The 19,238-nt window shown below is 33.9% G+C and overlaps 1 protein-coding gene across 1 annotated transcript in view; it reads right to left on the bottom strand.

The window, feature by feature from the left end:
* Positions 1 to 19,238, bottom strand: part of Dnajc1 (DnaJ heat shock protein family (Hsp40) member C1) — a 227,311-nt gene that overhangs the window by 8,805 nt on the left and 199,268 nt on the right. The window contains exons 9-10 of the mRNA XM_076831552.1: positions 18,059 to 18,178; positions 826 to 874 (exon numbers count right to left, since the gene is read on the bottom strand). Coding sequence (XP_076687667.1) covers positions 826 to 874; positions 18,059 to 18,178 — 169 coding nt within the window. The remainder of the gene's footprint in view (positions 1 to 825; positions 875 to 18,058; positions 18,179 to 19,238) is intronic.

Below are 19,238 nucleotides of genomic sequence, written 5' to 3'. Positions count from 1 at the left end.
GTATAGTTTAAGGTCTGGTATTGTGATGCTTCCTGTTTCACATTTCTTGCTAAGGATTGCTTCAGCTATTCTGGGTCTCTTATTTTTTCCAAATGAATTTCATGATTGCTTTTTCTATTTCTATAAGGAACTATGATTTTTTTTAATATTTATTTTTTAGTTGTAATTGGACACGATACCTTTATTTTATTTAACTTCACTGGTAGAAAAGGAACATGGAAAAGGACAAATCCTTTTCCAGGAAAGCACCAAGTGGAATCCTTTTGGGGGTGATCTGGAGATCTTAGGGTTTGCTAATACCTGGCTTGTCTGCACTACTCTTTCTAGAACCTGTATTTGAGGTAGATAGGAAGATTCAGAAGGGACCTTCTTCCTGGTTCCAAGCAGAGTATAGAGATTCTAATAAAATTCCAGTTAATCTTGGAGGACACAGAATTTTGAGAAACACAAATTCTCAGGAAAGCTGCTTATCCATTCCTAAGGGTAATGCTGATGTGTGTTGTGGTGGACAGTGTGGGGAAATGTTGAATGGTGAATTTGTGTAATGGGCAGATAGGTGCTCTACTGTGTTCCCTGTCCCACAGATACTAGAGAAGAACAAGATTTGTATAATTCTTTAAACTTATTAAATATATCTTCTTAGCACCAACTATATATACAGGGAAGAATTGGCTTGTTGGTGCCTACAATTTTTTTAGAGTTAAGACGGACAAGAGTTCATTGGGCAAAACTTATCATACCCTTGTATTTGAAGAAGTATAAGAAATGATTTATTTTGAAGAAACCACTATATATTAGTGAGATAAGGTGGGTTCTATAACTCACCTGGAGAGCAGGTAACTGAATCTTTCAGTTGCTTGGCTTTGGTTGTCACCTGTTTCAAAAACAAGAAAAGCAAAATACCTTACTTTCCATGTGCCTTGTAAGTTGAGTGGCCTATTTCATGTCAAGTTCATGTGAACAGCCAGGGTTCATTGTATCTTAGGCCTAGAAGACACTCAGCCATCAATCAGTCCAATGTATTTATTTAACCAATTGGGGAAACTGAGGCCCAGAGAGATTAAATGGCTTGACCCCAAATATCCATCCATTCAGTAGAAAAATCAGAAGAACTCAAATCATCTCACTACCTCTGAATGACAGTTCTATTACACTAAACTGCCTCTTAAAACATGCTATTTTTGTTGGGAATAGTGGTGCAAGCTTGTAATCCCATCTTCTAGGGAGGCTGAGGAAAGAGGACTTTAAGTTTGAGGCCAGCCTTGGCAATTTAGCAAGACCCTGTTTCAAAATAAAAAAAGGACTGAAATGTCTGTCAATGGTAGAGTAAATACAAGTGGGTCATTTTCATCTCTTCCTTTCATTCTTCTTCTTGTTTTTCTTTATTTAGTTAGACTTCCAGAAATTGAGGAATGTCATATCAGTGACTACAGTAGTCATCATTTATACTAATGATCTCACAATGTAAAATTCTATGTATCCCAGAAAGAAACCCTAAGATAATATAACTTTGACAGTGATGTTAGAGGAACGATCTTTTGGTGGTGTGGGGCAGTTGGATCCAAAAATCATGATTCATTTACATCTGAGTGTGTATTCACAAAGTAGTTCTATTTAGTGGTAATTCTTTTCCACTTTACATTTTAACCAATGTACCATATTGTATGTTTCATTCTCTAGTTTGCTTTTTTCATTTTATAATGCCTTGGAGCTCTCTCTCTCCCTCTCTGTACACACACACACACACACACACACACACACATATTTATTTCCATATATATATATTTTCCCCTTTTAAAGAGATAAAAATTTACAGAGCATATGATTTTATATGTACAATTCAACAACTTTCTTTAAAAAATAGATCTTTGTCAAAAATTTCCCAACTGAATTATAGAATATTCTTATTACTCCAGAAAGTCCTCTTTCTTCTCTGCCATTAATAACTGCTATTCTGATTTCTATGATATATTTTTTAAAAAACTGAGCCCAAATTAAAAATTTTAAATGCAGTTATTTGCCCCAATACATCTCTAACAAGATAGCTTTTCTCAATTTAAAATGTTATTAAAGTAATATTCTATTGTATACATGGACAATTTTTCAAGCTTTTCTATTCCATTAATCCACACAATATTTTTTTTATACCTTTATTTTGTTTACTTATTTTTATGTGGTGCTGAGGATGGAACCCATGGCCTCACATGTGAGAGGCAAGTGCTCTCTACCACTGAGTCACAACCCAGCCCCTTAATCCACATATATTGTCGAACCAACATATTTCACTTAATAAAATTTGAAAATAAAACCTCAGAAAGTATGATTGTTAAGGACTTCAAGTTAGGTGGGTAGACTGGTACTCAAACTTGGTTCCACTTTTATCAGCTGGATAAATTCGAGCAACATTCTCTTTTCTTTGTCACGTGTAGTACCTTCTCTAATGTGGATCATATTTCTAATACCACTTGTGTCTTATGGGTGTTTTAAGTTTTAAACAAGCTCTTAGCATAATACCTAGCAGATGTTAAAGATTCAGCAAATACTCCTATTATAATTGAAATAAATCATTTTCCATTCATACAAAGGGCAGAAATAGAGAAAACATTTAATGTTGCTTAGAAACAATTTCATTCTCAACCTTCTCTCTCCACAGATGACTCTGCTTCCTATTTAATAGAAACAAATTGAAGTTACTCAACATGAGTGTCCTTGACTTCCAAATTTTCCAATTCAAAATTTGATTGCACTATCACATATCCTTCCCTTCTTTAAGTCCAAATCAAAGAAAAAAATTATCTTTCTTCTGCTTAAGCTAAAGATGTCACTTGAATCCTCATAGGACTATGTCCCATAAATTAAATTTCCTTTGCTTTTATCTTCATCTTCTCCTGGTCTGCCAGTTACATCCCATAAGCCTTCATATTTAGCTTAAATAGGCTCTACTCTAAGACAATGTTCCCTTGATCTTGTTTTTTTCTCTATTCCACTTGGCTTTCATGAGAATTTCTCCTAGCTTTTCTTCTCTCTCTTCCATCACAGGCTCCTCCTACATACTCCTGCCCCTTGTTCTCTAATATAATTTCCTTAACATCCAGTTCTTGCCATTTTATAGTTCTTCCCATTTTCTCCTTTATTATCTCATTCTATCTATTTAACAATATCTTAGAAAATAAATTATTAACCTTTGTCTCTGGTCCTGCCCACTACTTTTGAATGCCAATCTCACAGAAATTAACCATGTAACATGGATTATTGGATCTGAAAAGGACCTATGTGCCATGTTGTGTTCTAAATAAGATCTGCACATGTGTATGTGTATATACCCATTGTTCACAGCAGCCATATTAAGTAGGTTTAGAATTCTTATCCCCATTTTACAAAATCTGAAGCCTGAAGAAAATAAATGAAGTCCAAGGTTGAACCCAGGAAAGTAAAGATCTAAAATCTTTGCTCTCAATCATTCTAACACATGTCCTTTTGAAAAAACAAAATACCTCATTTATAGACAAATAGGTCAAGTACTCTTTGTCCTCTACTACATAGCTTCTCTCTAACTGCCACTAAATTTCTCATTTATAGATCTATTAGCTCCTTAGACTAACCAAAACCCAAACTAAACTCACCAACTTCTCTCTAAAATAACTTCTATATTCCTCCTTCTCTTCTTAATAGTACTGTCATTCCATTCACATAAGATCAAATCCTGAGTCAATTTTTAGATTTTTTTCTCCCTCTTAACCCATTGCCAAGTTCTTCACCATAGCAACCTCACCAGTTCCCTCCTTTCTCCTGTACTAGTCTCACCGCCTATATCAGTCTGGATTAGGCTAATCATTGATTATATAATAGTGTTCAATTCTGAGCCTAACAGGCAAAGGAATTCGCACTACGATTTCATTCTCTTTCCTGTTTGTATCTTTTAGTTCAGGAGAACCAAATCATTAATGCTGACCCAGATGTCAGAAAAACTCAGGGCAACTATCATCAACATCATCTGAAATGTCTTTCCTTCCTTCATCAAAGCTCTCCATAAGTATGCGTTTGTCTAGAGCCAAACCACCCTTCAAGGTACTTTCAAATGTGCCTTTCTTCTCGAACACTTCTCTGATGTTCACCATTATGACATTCAACTCTCATCACAATTAATCCTTGTTCTCTCAATTGATGTTACATATTGTAAAAAATTTTTGTTTATGTTTTTGGTACCAGGGGTTGAACCCAGATATGCTTTCTCACTTGACCACATCCCCAGTGCTTTTATTTTTAATTTTTAAACAGGACCTCATTAAGTTGTTTAGGGCCTTGCTTAGATGCTGAGATTGGCCTTGAACTTGTGATACTCCTGCCTCAGCCTCCTGAGTCACTGCAATTATATGTGTGTAACACTGTGCCTGGCAAGATTTAATTTTTAAAAACATTATCATACAAAACATTGCCTTTTTTCTTTTTTGTTGTATAGTTCTATAAATTTTAACCCATTTTAGATTCATGCAACTGTAAACACATATAGGCTGTGGGATAATTTTTCTTGCATCTTGTTTTATTAACAAATATTGAGATTACTCCAGAATATTACACAAAGCTCTCGCCCTTTAAAAAATTCTTTAATATATAATTCACCTAGTTTTCTCACTTAAAGTATGCAATTCAATGTTTTTTTTTAGTATATTTACAGATATGTATAGTCAATTACAGAACATTTTTATCACCTCAAAAAGAAATCCAGACCCTTTAGCTATTCATCCCCATCCCTTAACCCAACCCACTCCCCACCAAATGCTAATCAAACATTAAACTACTTTCTGTCTCTATAGATTTCTCTATTCTGGACTTTCATATGAATGGAATCATATAACATGGGCTTTTTGTACTGGTTCTTTTTACTTTGCATAATGTGTTCAAAATTCACTAAAGTTGTGGTATGTAACAGTATTTCCTTTTTCCCTGAGTGACATTCTGTTGTACAGATATACCTCATTTTGTCTATCCATTCATCAGTTAGTAGCTATTTATGTTGTTTCTATCCTTTAGCTATTATGAATAATGCAGCTATCAACAGGTATGTGTTATTGTACCTGGCCATGTTCAATTTTTATTGGACATGTATTTTCACTGGAAGAACATCTATTCATCTCCTGTATCCATTGTTTATTTGGGTTATTTGTTATTGAGTTATAAATTTTTTAAAATATATTCTGAGTACACATATTTTATCATATATAAGATGCAGAGTACATTCTCCCATTCATTAGGGGGTTATCTTTTTACGTGTGGGTTTTTTTTTTTTTTTTTTTTTTTGGCAGGGAGTACTGGGGTTTGAACCCAGGGGTACTTTACCACTTAGCTACATTACTAACCCTTTTTTATTTTGAGACAGAGTCTGGCTAAGTTGCTGAGGCTGGTCTTAAATTTGGGATCCTTCTGCCTTAGCCTTCCAAGTTGCAGGGATTACAAGTTTGCACAACTGTGCCCAGCTTGTCTTTTTACTTCTTGATGGTATTACTTGAGGCACAAAGATTTTAAATTTTGATGAGAACTGAATGTATTTAATTTTTAATATTTTGGTTTTTTATGTTCACCCCTAACCCCCATAATGGGAATTGAACCCAAGAGCATTCCACTATTAAGCTACCCCATCAGCTTTTTGTACCTGTAGCTTAGTTACTCAGAAGGCTGAGGTAGGAGGATCATATAAGCCCAGGAGTTTGAGGCCAGCTTGGGTAACACAGTGAGACCTCATGTCAAAAGGAAAAAAGTAATTCCTGAACATGGGATATTTTCTATTTACTTTGATCTTTATTTATTTCACAATGTTTTGTAGTTTTCAGACTTAAGGTTTTCCACTTTTCTTGGTAAATCTGTCCCTATTTTGTTTATTTTTTTAAAAATGCTACTGAAAATGAAATTTTCAGAATTTTATTTTCGGGCTATTTACTGAAAGTATATAAAAATAAAACTGACTTTGGTATGTATGTAGCAAAATCGGATATCTGATATGTATCCTGTAACAAGGCTAAACTGATTTCTTAGTTTCAATGATTATTTAGTGGATTCATTATGGTTTTTCACATATCAAACCATGTCATCTGCAAATTGAGATTGTTTCACTTCTTCTTTTCCAATTTTATTTTCCTTGTATAATGGTGCTGGCCAGGACCTCTGCTACAAAAAATGTTGAAAAAACAGCAGAATGGACTTCCTTGTTTTTGTTCCTGCTCATGGCAGCAAAGCACCTGTTTTTCACCAGTAAGAATGGCGTAAGCTGCAGGGTTTTAGCACGCTTTTTATCTGGTTAAGACACTTCCTATTTATTCCTTTTGTTGAATGTTTTTATTCTGCCCACTAGCTGCGTTTTGTCAAATGTGTCTATGAAGATGCTCATGTGGCACTGTTTTTTATTCTACTAACATGAGGTATTTACATAGTAGATTTTTCAGATGGTGAACCTACCTTGATCATGAAAAGAGTTCTTTTTATAAGTTGCTAGATTCAGTTTGCTGGTATTTTGTTGAGGGACTTTTGTATCCATAGTCCAAATTGCATCATAGTTTTTCCATGTTTTTAATCTGGTCTTGAATTAAAGTAATACTAGCATCATAAGATGAAGTGAGTATTAGCCGTGGTCATCCCTCTTTTATTTTTTTAAAAAATATTTCCTTTTTAGTTATAGATGGACACAATATCTTTATTTTATCTATCTATCTATCTATCTATCTATCTATTTATTTTTATGTGGTTCTGGGGATTGAACCTAGTGCCTCATGCATTCTACCACTGAGCCACAACCTCAGCACTTCTCTTTTATTTTTTGAGAGCTGTGAAATATTAATTTTTTTTGTTTTGTTTTGCAGTGCTGTTGATATAACCCAGGTCTCATGCACAATAAGCAACTTGTTTTTAATTTTTTAAATGTTTGGTAGAATTCAGTGGTGAAGTCATTTGGGCCTGGGCCTTTCATTGTGTGTAGAGTTTTGATTACTAGTTTAACCTTTCACTTGTTTCATTTTACCACTGAGCATCCCCAACCCATTTTTAATTTTTATTGCTAAGTTGTTAAGGGTGGTCTTGAACCTGTGATCTTCCTGCCTCAGCCTCCTGAGTCACTCCAATCATAAGCATTTGGCACAAACATTTTAAATTTTGATGAGAACTGAATGTATTTAATTTCTGCTGGATTTAGGTATACAATTTGTTCTTCTTTTTCTAGTATCTTAAGATGAAAGGTGAGTTAATTACTTGATATTCTTCTTAACACAAGCACTTATAGCTACAAAATTCCCTGTAAGAATTGTTGGCTGCATTCCCTAAAATTTAATATGTTTTGTTTTCATTTTCATTTATCTCTAAGAATTTTCTGGTTCCCCTTATGATTTTCCTTTGACCTACTGGGTATTTAGAAGTATGTTGTTTAATTTTCATATATTTCTTAAGCTTTCCAATATTTTTCCAATACCTGATCACTAATTTCATTTGTACTATTTTTATCCTTTTAAATTTACTGAGCTTTAGCTGATGGCCTAGGGTATGGTCTATTCTGCAGAATGTTCCATGTGTACTTAAGAAGAATGTATATTCTATTGTTGTTAGATGGAGAGTTTTAGAAGCGTTAGGTTTAGTTGGTTTATCATATCGTTCAATTTTTCCTTATTAATCTGTTTGTCTATTATTGGAAGTGGGGTTTTGAAATTTAAATCGTTATTACTGAATTGTTTATATCTACCTTTAGCTGTCAGTTTTTCCTTCATGTATTTTTGTGTTCTTTTATTAGGTACACAAATGTTTATAATTGTTTTATCTTCCTGGATTAGTATGTATTTATTTATGGTACCAGGGACTGAAACCACGGGCACTCAATCACTTGAGCCACATCCCCAGCCCTTTTTATTTTTTATTTTGAGATAGGGTCTTGTTAAATTGCTTAGGATCTCGCTAAGTTGTTGAGGCTGGCTTTGAACTTTCGATCTTCCTGCCTTAGCCTTCCTAGCCTCTGAATTATAGGTGTCGTGAGTCACTGTGCCCAACTGGATTAGCTTTTTATCATTACGAAATGTCCCTTTTTACCTCTAGTAAATTTTTTTTAGCTTTAAAATTTACCAAAGATGCATAAAGATACAGAATATCTTACATTGTACCTAAACAATAGAGGAAGCAAAATAGACCAATTCTCAGAAAAGCTTATGGTCTATCTTTTAGATCTTATTTGTCTGATTCCTGCATGGTTACATCAGGAGTTCAGAAAACTTCATTTGAGGTCAACAGTCAAAATCACAAATTTATTTTTCTGCAAAATCTCTTAACTCAAGACACTTAACTCTGACACCCTAGAGTCATGATACAGACTTCCACATAAATCTTTTTTCCCCTTATATATGAAGGGCTATTACTTATTAAATATGTTAATATATTTTCTTAAAGCAAGTAGACTCTTAATTTCAAGATCCTCTTCAATAAGCAAATTCCAATGATACTTGGGGTTAAAATCATTCATTTAGTATTGACACTCATAGTATTAGATTGTATTGATCCAGAGTCTCCTGAAATGTAGTCTAGAGCAAGTTTCCTGTTTTTAGAGTCAATGAATTGGACTGAGAATACTTAGCTAGAGACGCTTCATATTGTCTACTACACAACATCACAGCCCTTCTTATTCTCAGTGTAAAACAATGAAAGTGGTGGAACATCACTCTCATCTTGGAGCTATACCTTTTCACTCTCACTTAAAAGGCAATTTAGAACTTATAAAATGTTCATTAGATAGATGCAAAGTACAATTTTCCAATTCAACGTGGTTTAATAATTACTATAATATTCTAATCTCTTTGTTAAGTCTGTATTTTCTGATGTCATAAGATGGTTTTATAAAAATGACAACTGCAAGTGATCTCTTTTTATTAAGAATTTTTCTTTTCAGTTTCTGACTCAGGAGGAAGTATTAATGTGGGAGATGACGACAAAATGTTTTCATTTGGAGAAGGTGTGGTATCTGCAATTGGTAAAGTTTCCAAATAAATAGTGGTCTAACATAAAGCTTCATCCAGGGTGTCTGAGTAAGATATCATGCCATTTCAGGAAAGTTAAGATGTTTCTCAGTAAACATGGTCATCACCAAATCTATTTCTCTCCTTCCACACATTTGGAATGACTTCCATAATGTGAGTGCCAACTTACTCTTGAAATATTCAATGTTATTTTCTCACATGGTCCATAATGAATTTTCTAGCAATTCATTCTGAATATCATATGCAACTGCAAAGATATGGTCCCTAACTTAACAAGGATGTTCAGGACTTTTTTCTAGTATCCTGTGGGAAGAAAACACATCCTTCTACAAAGGCCTCACAAAGATGACCTATTTGAGCAGTTAATACTACGGGTTATCAGCTTGGGTAGGCTTTTGGACAAACCACTGCATCCACATGTACACTAGCTGAACTGGATTGCAGAACTGTGGAAGGATATGTTTCACTATGTTCTGAGGTTAAGTAAGAAAAAAACATTTTTAAACTACTCTTTCTATTACCTAAATTCATCTTTAAATTCTTAATAAATAGGGGCCCTATGATTTAGTCTAAGACATACATGTTAAAGTAGAATGAATGAAAAAAAAAATTCCAAAATAGGTGTCATTTCCACTGGTGAAAACACTGATGAAATAATAGAATATTAAATTATCAAAATTAAAATGAAAATTAACATCCATAGGGTACAGCTAGGGTTAGTGGATAGTTATATGTTACATACTTCTGCTCAGTTTAAAGAAACTACCCCAGTGTATGTTCATTTTCCTGGCTTCCTCAGATAATTCAGAAAAAAAAAAGTTGATTACTAGTAATAACTTTAAGTCACATTTTTTCAAATTTTGGCTGACTTGATATTTTAAGTTTTTTTTAAATTGAGAGATTCATTATTTGTATTTGTTGCCTTTATTTATTTTATCAACTCTCCATTTGAATTTAGCACTCATTATAACTGAAAACTATTGTGGCTTTCAAATACAAAGTGCACTGTTACCTGAGCATTAAATAAAGCACTTTGAAAATGCTTCCAACTGGTACAAAGCAGTGCTGTTCAATCTTATTATATCTCCAATGTCTTAAAAATTTTCTCTGGATTCTCTATCTGTCTGGATAGAAAAATACAAGAGATAATAATTGTGTTCATCTTAATCATTAAAAAAAAAGGGACTCTTTCATTAACTGATTATAGTGTAGCTGGCCATTTACTGGGAAAAAGTACTTTTGTCAACAGACAATAGTACAGTTTTATAGAGATTATTATTCTATCCAGTGAATATTCTTGACAGTCCTATATATATACACCCACCTTCTTCTCTTAATTGTTTCCCCAAATTTTTAGGACCAGAAAGTGATTTTAAACTGCATTAACATTTAAGTATCTGCTCAAGGGTCTACGGACTTGCTGCAACTCCAAGCTGTAAATAAGAAGTTAAGCAAGTAATTTAGGGGCAATAAAATAAATCCCTACTATAAAATGTGATGCTATGACCAGACCATAACCAAAGCAACTATTTCATGAATAAGGTCATCCATAGTATTAAAAGTACATGTGATTGTAACTAGTAAATGAGAATTAGGCTTTAAAGTAGATACTATCCTCTCAGTAAGATAGTGGGTTCTGATAAGCAAGTAAAAGTTACAGACTCAGTATATTAATAACAGAGAGGACATTTAACATGATACCGAAAAAATAAATAAGAATCTTAAAAGGGAACTATAAAGAAAAGTTTCATGTAGTCTTCAAATATACTTTGCTTTAATGAGAAAAAGTGGTCCAGTCCATTAGAGCTTCATGAGACCTTGAATATTTCTGTGGTTCATGTATTCAAAAGAGTGTCTGTGCTGGGCATGGTGGTGCCTGCCTGTAATTCTAGCAGATTGGGAGGCTGAGGCAGGAGGATCATGAGTTCAAAACTAGCCTCAGCAAGAAGCAAGGTGCTAAGCAAATCGGTGAGATCCTATCTCTACATAAAATACAAAAAGGGCTGGGGATGTGGTTCAGTGGTCAAGTGCCCCTGAGTTCAATGCCCGGTATAAAAAAAAGGTGTCTTGGAAAGCAACTGCTATGGAGTTTTTCAGAAGCATAGCAGTCAGAATGATCCTTTTAGATTCCTGTACTACTTTGTTTACACTCTTCCAGGTCTTTCCCATCTCACTCAGTAAAATCTAAAATCTTGACCCTGCATACCCCAAGCCTACCCTAGCGTCAAAGTCTTTGCAAGTGCTGTTTCCGTTACCGGTAATGCCCATTCTCAGACAAACTTGCTCCTTCACTTTTGAATCTCTGCTCAAATATCCCCACTCAGGGAGGACTTTCCAGAACCCTGTTTCTAAATGGCAACTTCCTTCAATTTCTGTCCTTCTACCCTGCTTAATTTTTCTTCATATTACCTGTCCCTGTCTATGACTTTTACTCCACACATTCCCTTAGGGAAACTGTCTTTGCCTGCATGGTTGCAGTTTAGTTGCAGGCAAATTAGTGTTCTAGCTCCATGCAAAGGAAAAATGAGTAAGAGATCCTACAAATGCACATTACTTCCATTATGTTGCTCTGAAAAGAGTAACAGCCATATCAGAGGTTGTGAGGCTTGGGAATACAGTGCTCTTGGATGCATATGAGCCTAAAATATAAATCTATCACTAAAGAGGAAGAAGAGACATATTTTGGTGAACAACATGCCAGAGTCTTCCACAATTTGTAGATTTTAAAAACTGAAAACCCATTTGGAAAACATGTAAGATGGATAAAATATGGCACAAAAAGATAGTACAATATTACATAAGTGTGACCTGGTAAATAAATAAATTGTTGTGACAAATAATGTGCTGTGATCACACTTGTGCTACTCAAAGGAGAACGTTGGCAGTACATATTCTTTTGCTCTATCACTCTGGTCTTCAATCTACTGAAATCTGGACTATTCCTTTTTTTTGTGGGTTTCTATAAATTGTAGAGTTTCTAGATGCCTGTTTCCATGTATACATTTTTCCAAGTTCTCAGTTATACTGTCTATTCTATAAATCTCCCTCTTCCCAGGGTTTCAAACATGCAGTCCATAGTTCTCCTATTCCAATGTGATCTTACTGCTCTCTTGCCCGCTGTGTAGCTGTGGAGTGCAATGACTTCTGTTCACTGGGGTGTATCCACTATTTCTTAGATTCCATTTTGTCTTCTTTAATTCATCCCTCTTTTTGCTAGGGTACAACCTCAGGAAGACTTCTAAGAAAGGGTACAAGTCTTTACCTCATGTGTTTGCCACTGTATTTGTTCTCTTCTGGATTCAGAACATTTCCCCTCAGAACTAAGAAGGCTGCTGAGAGCCATTGCCAAGTAGGAATGACGCATGGCAATTTCTTTGTCAGCCTACCCCATGTTGCTTAGAGGAAGGACTCTCCATAGTGGACCCAGGTCATTTGCAGTGACTTTGCATGAAAGGTGACCTTGCTCAAGGACCAGGGTGGATCCGGGTTTAGGGCGGTTGCAGGTTTAAGATGATTCCTGCTGGGAATAGGGCGTATCCTGCTGCCTCAGGCGCCTTGAGTTCCTGTTGAGTTCTCCTGGGATTCAGAGAGTATTTTGGGATTCAGAGCCCGGTGGAGAGTGTGGATTTTGCCCAGAACGTGTTTGTAGAGTGCTGGTGCGAGTTCGGGAATAAAGAATTGCTGTTTGAACCTACAAGGCTGTGAGTGGTTCGTGATTTTGTGCCCAGCCAGACTGTGGCAGAAGGCACTTTCCCCTAGTCTCTCAGAATCTAGTGTTGGTGTAATTTTTTTAAAAAATATTTTTATTAGTTAGTGATGGTCCATCCTCCCTCCCTCCCTCCCTTCCTTCCTTCCCAGTGCCTCACACATGCTAGGCAAGTGCTCTACCACTGAGCCAGTGTAATGGAGCTTTTTAGGAGCAGCCCGCTGTGATTTTTATCATTATATTTTGTCTTACTTTGGAGGTGTCTTCATAGAAACTTTGAAGATCTATATATTCTAAATATTCATATTTCCCAGGACCTTTTCTATGTATCCCACTTGACTGTGGAAAGTTCTCACAAAGCTGTTTCAGGTGTTCTTACATTCTGAAAAACTTTATTATATAAACTATTGAACAAGACCTTGCCTCGTTTTCTCTTTCTCTCTCACTGTCATTCCTTCTAGTTAGATTTGGACTTCCTGGAGTGATTCCCTGAATTTCCTTTCTATAACATTTTAAAAAAATTTGTCTTTTTATTCTGTTCTCCAGGAGATTTTCCTAATAATAACTTTCAATCATTCTACTTCATTTGTTTTTGTTACTTGATAATCATGTTTGCTCTAATTTTTCTCATGGCATCCTGTTCTTTGTGTTATGAATTCAATATCTGCTTGACTATCTAGATGCTAGAAGGCTTATATAATGAAATAATCGAGTAGGCTACAATAAATTAATTCTAGAAGGTTGCCTACCTAAATATTTAGTCTCTATCTAAATATATCCAACTAGTAAACTTCAAAATTTCTATAACATTCTCACTTGTACATATAAATGCAAGAATTTTAAATCAACAAGTTAAATCTGGCTGTTTTTATTAAAATAATATATATGATCAAGTAGAGTTCATCTGGGAAATGCAAAGAAAGGACTTTGACAATATATTCTTTCTTATTAAAAAAATTAAATGACCTCAAAAGATGTTTAAAAACTATTATTAGAATTTCACATCAATTCCTCAAAACAATTGTCATAAGTTAAAAATGAAAAAAAAATCAAAGTCAAGAAAACTTCCCCAGCATTAACCATCTTTATCTATATTTTTCATATAAATTAATCTATATATTTCATATAATATAGTAAACCTGAAAATTCTTTATTAAACTGGGAATTGGGGAAAGGTTTGCATTAATCATTGAGTAATATATAACAAAACTTCAGCCACACAAATGGAGAGATTAATTAACTGTGTAGTTTTGTCTGATGGACACAAAATGTCCTATTACCTCAAAACAGCAATAAGAATTTATTTATTTATTTTTATTATTATTTTTATTTATTATTTTTTTATTGGTTATTCAAAACATTACAAAGATTGCAATCTTTTTACAAAGATTAGCAATAAGAATTTAAAGATTTTAAATATAAGTGTGTGTGTATGATACCTAATGACATTAAAATATCATCATCTATTAATATTGAAAGTTTTATATCAGATTAACTAGTGACTCATCTAGCAAAGAGGATGGGATAAAGCACTCATTCCATTCTAAAATTTAAATGTCTTTGACGGTTGTGAAGTTGACAGGATAAGGAACAAGGGAGGGAGAGGAACACAGACCATGCTCAGACTAAGAACTGCTCCAGTAGAAAGTTGGTAAGGGGTCTGTAAGGATGAAAATGGAAAATGGACAATCCTGTCATCCTCACAATTTTGGGTAGGGCCACTATGACTCTAAAACTAATAGTAACATATTAGCTAAAAGAATAACTATATATTTAGTACACTGATAAACCATAAAGCTTGTTTTCGATATAACAATCCATTTAAACTTTTTTTTTTTTTTTGCAGTAGTGGGAGACTGACCTAGGGGTGTTTTCTGAGCTATCCCCCTATCCCTTTTTATTTTTAATTTTGAGACCGGATATCACTGAGTTGCCCAGGCTGGCATTGAACATGCGAATCCTCCTGTTTCAGCCTCCTGAGTAGCAGGGATTATAGGTATGTGCCCCTACTCTGGGTTTACTTCAGTGTTTCTGAAACAACCACCATAACAATATATAAATTTCCCCAAATGTTATCATCCTCTATCTCTACCCTAGTTGTAGCTGTATAAAATCTTATCTTCCTCCTGCTCAGTGGCATAATGGGATGCTTATCTCTACATGCCTCTTTCCTCACACTATGGCACTAAGTTAATTATAAAAGTCTGTTTAAATTTAGCCACCTGTCTTTTGTTTTGCTGCCTATCTGGACCTTTTCTAAGCAAGCGGAAAATCTCCAATCAGTCTGTTATCACAACCAGAATGCAAGAGATTAGTGACCACAGAGAGAAGAAGAATCAGTTTACATCCTTTCAGGCAAGAGAATAACACTACTTCACAAGTCAGAAATATGAGGCTCCCTGACCTTAATTTAGAAAATCTGCAGTTAATAATCACATTAAAGTTGGTTTAACATGCCAGACAGTTTTTGTTTCCTCTGTTGTTTTTACAATTTAAGTGTCCTTTGTGGTTACTAAAATTATTTGCTGAAAGGCATGTATTAACATTTAAAAATATTTAATCCATAATAAAATAGGTCTTATTAGAGTTTATTTAGGTGTATCTGAATTAAAATGTACTTTGTGTCAATTTTTTAAAAAGTGAAAAACATTGCTTATTCTTATCCAGAGTAGAATTTAGTAATCTAACTGCTAATTATGAGAATTAATATACTTAATTCCCTTCTTAATTGAGGAATAAAGTAGGTTTTTCACTATAATCTGTCAATCCAAATAAAGAACCATATAGATTCCACCACTGTCACACATTCACCTCTTCGCCCAAAAGGTTAATTGTTTCTCTAAGGAAAGAGAAGCAAGCCTGAAGCTACAAATTCTGCAAGGAAACCAGGTCAAAGGACAGCTGTGAAGAGCAGGGGCAAGCGGGTCAGGTGATCAGTCAGTATGCAGAGGTAAAGGGAGAGAACCTGGTTTCTTTTTCATAATCAAATACTTACTGAAAACAAACGTGATTAACACCATAAGCCAAAAAGGAGCCTAAGTGTTCTTTTAAAGTGTGATTAACTTTCACTTAACATTCTACTGAAGGAACTCTATTAGCTGAACCCATTCAGTTGCTTCAATGTGATTTACAAGTCATCCCTGAAAGGAGTTGTCTGAGTCTTTGCACACCTGTTCTCTTTTAGAGTAATTTATACTCTGTGTGTGTGTGTGTGTCTGCACGTGCACAGTTACTAAAATGAAATGTATAGTGCAGCTACAGAGATGATACTCACAAGATAAAAATGCAGTGTAAAAACGTAATGTGATAAATCCTGACATAGAAAAAAAGTTACAGTGGCAATTTTTTGGTGCTACAAAAGTTTAAGTTCATTAACTATTTCCAAAATTCTTTTGATATTATAAAAACAGAACTAATACTTGGCATGTGTACGCAACGAACAACTGAAAAAGTCACATTTGCCACTTTCACGCACGCATAAAACAAGTCTCCCTTAGGGAGGTCTACAGAGAGGAAAAAAGGAAAAGAAACACAGGATGAATTTGCAAAAGTTTGAAAAGATGTCTTTGTACCAACACTACTCTTGTAAATTAAGTATAGATATTCTAGATCTATGAGGTTCTGTGGTTATATCAGGCATAGTCTTAGTATTTTTAAAAACTTTCTGTCTCTAAAAAATACAGAAAAAAATTAATCAGATTTTAATGACAACAAATTAAAATATTACTTTACTCAATTTCCTATCTCCTTTTAGCATTAACTAAAAATATTACATATAAAATTAGGAGGAGTAGTGCTGTCTTCAAAGGAAACACTAAATTGATGTACTTCTTCATTAAACAACTAAAAGTTTTGGTCCCCTTTCAACCAATGTTTTATAACCTTGTAGAAATTAGTAATTTTTTAAATCACTATATTATTAGCAGTTGTATAACTGGAGGGTCATAGTACTTAAAACATCAATAACCATGGATATTCATTGATAAATCATTATTAACTTACCTTTTACAAACATACTTAAAAATTAGAAAATAAAATGCATATCCTAACAACATTCTAAGCAGAAGAAAGCTTTCCTTGTAAGGTTTTCCAGTTACTAAAGTACTGGTCTCTTCATCAAACAGCAAAATAAATTTGTTACAGGATACAATAGCTATTTTCCCCATGATCATACTTCAACTGTGAAGTGAAAATAATGCAAAAAAAAAAATCTTATAAATATTCAAATAGTTTTAAAAAGTGACTTCAAAAAGACCTGTGTAGTAACAATATTTATATAATTTAAAGTTTGAAAGAAGTTTCTATTTAAGAGATAAAAGGGGGAAAAAACCCTCAGAAAATTTGGCAGTAATTTTTGTATGTTTGTTTCTAAATTTAAAGTGAAGTTTACTATGAAAAGTTTTTAGGCCAGTTTTTTGTTTGTTTTTGGTAGCTGTATTCAGTGAAAAATTTCAGTTCTTTTTAAAATTCTGTATTATCAAAAAAGATCTGATAGCATATTAACAGAAATGAAGGGGAAATTTAAAATCTTTGCTTTCAGTAACTCCTTAAGTATTTTTAGATCTATAGAATATATTTAAAATAAATTTAGTAAAGAATATTTACTATCCTTTATGAAAATATCAATTTTACCACTGAAATGTTTTTTCCTAAATTTTTATTAAATGTTTACTAAGTATTTAGTCCATGCCAGACACTATGTAAATGTCTAAAGATTCTCTAAATTTCCTGAATTAAAGCATTTAAAGTGTTAAGTAAAACACCTTTATAAACAAATACTTTGTCTTCTAAATGTTAGTTTTGGACATTCACACCTACATATGAATGACCATACATACATACATGTGAATGGTCATACCACATAGACACACAGCTTGTCAAAATGAATAGTTAGTATCATCCTTGAAATAAAAAGTCAAACATTCTATTTGTATTATAGGACTAGGGCTCATTTAATTAATCCAAACCACCTGTCTAAATACACTAGCAATCTGTACAATGTTAAAAAGATCCAGCTGAAATACAATCTCTAATTCTGATCAGTTTGAGAACTGTCTTTTCCACAATTAAAGGGTCACTATAAACACAAAACCTGGCATTGTTTTTCTCTGATTAGGTTTCAGTAGCTCAAGTAGGCCAAACACTAGAATTCCTCACGCAGCTGTTAATTGTGGACCAGGGGACTGATTCACATCTGCTTCTTGCTTATTTCATTAATGGTTCACTTCCAGGTCCTCAAAGAATTGCAGCCTTTCTCAAAAGACAATGTAGGACCCATCTATGTCTGCCTCCTACATAGTTGGCTTGTTCTGGTTTGTCACTCTCCATACAATGCAAATCTGAGTGAACTCACATCTGTCACAGATCGACCCAATTCGTGGGCAATCTTTTCCCATCGACCTGGGGTCCCTCCTGGGAACTTAACCATACTTCTTGTCAGCTGGCTGAGGTCCTCTTCTGTCCATTCAGGTGCCTGAAAAACATTAAGGAAAATAAAAGAGATAATTGAGAGAATGCTTGATAAAAAATTTAACAAGCATGTAAAACAAATTATTGGTAACATGCTTTCTACAAAAACAAAAAAAAACCCTCTAAAATGTATCTAAAAGTTTATTAGATAAAGATTTGAGTTGTATATTAAACATTAGAATACAAAATTCCAGCAGCCTTAATTTTTCCTAAATGTACCAAATAAGAAAGAAAGAACATTACAAAACTAGGTTTTTGAAGGCATTAAAAAAATTTAGTTTTACCTTAAAGTGAGAAATCATTATCAAAGCCTATGAAATGTGGTGCTGCTCACAAATGCCTCACTGACTATTAAAGGTTTTGAAGTTTAAAAAAATTATACCTTATAGAAAACAAAAAATCTTACAAGTATAAATTAAAATATGAACAAGTAAATGTACTGGTTCAGAATCAGAAATGAGACAGATTTTTTATGGAAAAAAATTTCAATTTTAAAAATAACAAATTTTCAAGAAGTTTAATTTGTGAAATGATAACATTTTACAAAACTTGAGAATAAATAAAATTAGAAACTCCCGTGACTAAGATGTAAACCGTCCAGTCCATGCAATGCAACATATCAGTTGTAAGAAGGTAAAGAGCTGCTAGAAGTTGGCCAAGTTATTAAACTGAGTAAAACATTTTGAAAATTACAAAACCACACAAAGATTCTAACAGCAACCATATCCTCTGCATTATACTCAGCCCAGCCAGTGGTCAAACCCAAAATTTAGTAAAGCAAAATAAATTACTATCAAATAACAAAATCATGTGATGGTTATTTTATATTACATTTTAGCACTAAGCTATCGCCATCACAGGCAGTAACCACTTTGGTATAAAACAATAATCAAGTAAGTAGTCAGCAGAGAGATTGAGGATGCTTACCTTATTTTCCTTTCATTAATTAATCAATTAATTTAAAAAGGAGAAAAGGAAGGGAGGAAAGGAGTGAAAGAAAAGAGAAAGAAAAAAGACAAGGAAAGAAAGGAAGAAAGGGTGGAAGGAAATCTTTGAAACAAATA

This window comes from Callospermophilus lateralis, chromosome 13, assembly GCF_048772815.1.
Source record: "Callospermophilus lateralis isolate mCalLat2 chromosome 13, mCalLat2.hap1, whole genome shotgun sequence".
Classification (NCBI taxonomy): domain Eukaryota; kingdom Metazoa; phylum Chordata; class Mammalia; order Rodentia; family Sciuridae; genus Callospermophilus; species Callospermophilus lateralis.
The sequence above is the reverse complement of the archived record's forward strand: the minus strand, read 5'-3'. Positions and strand labels throughout refer to the sequence as shown.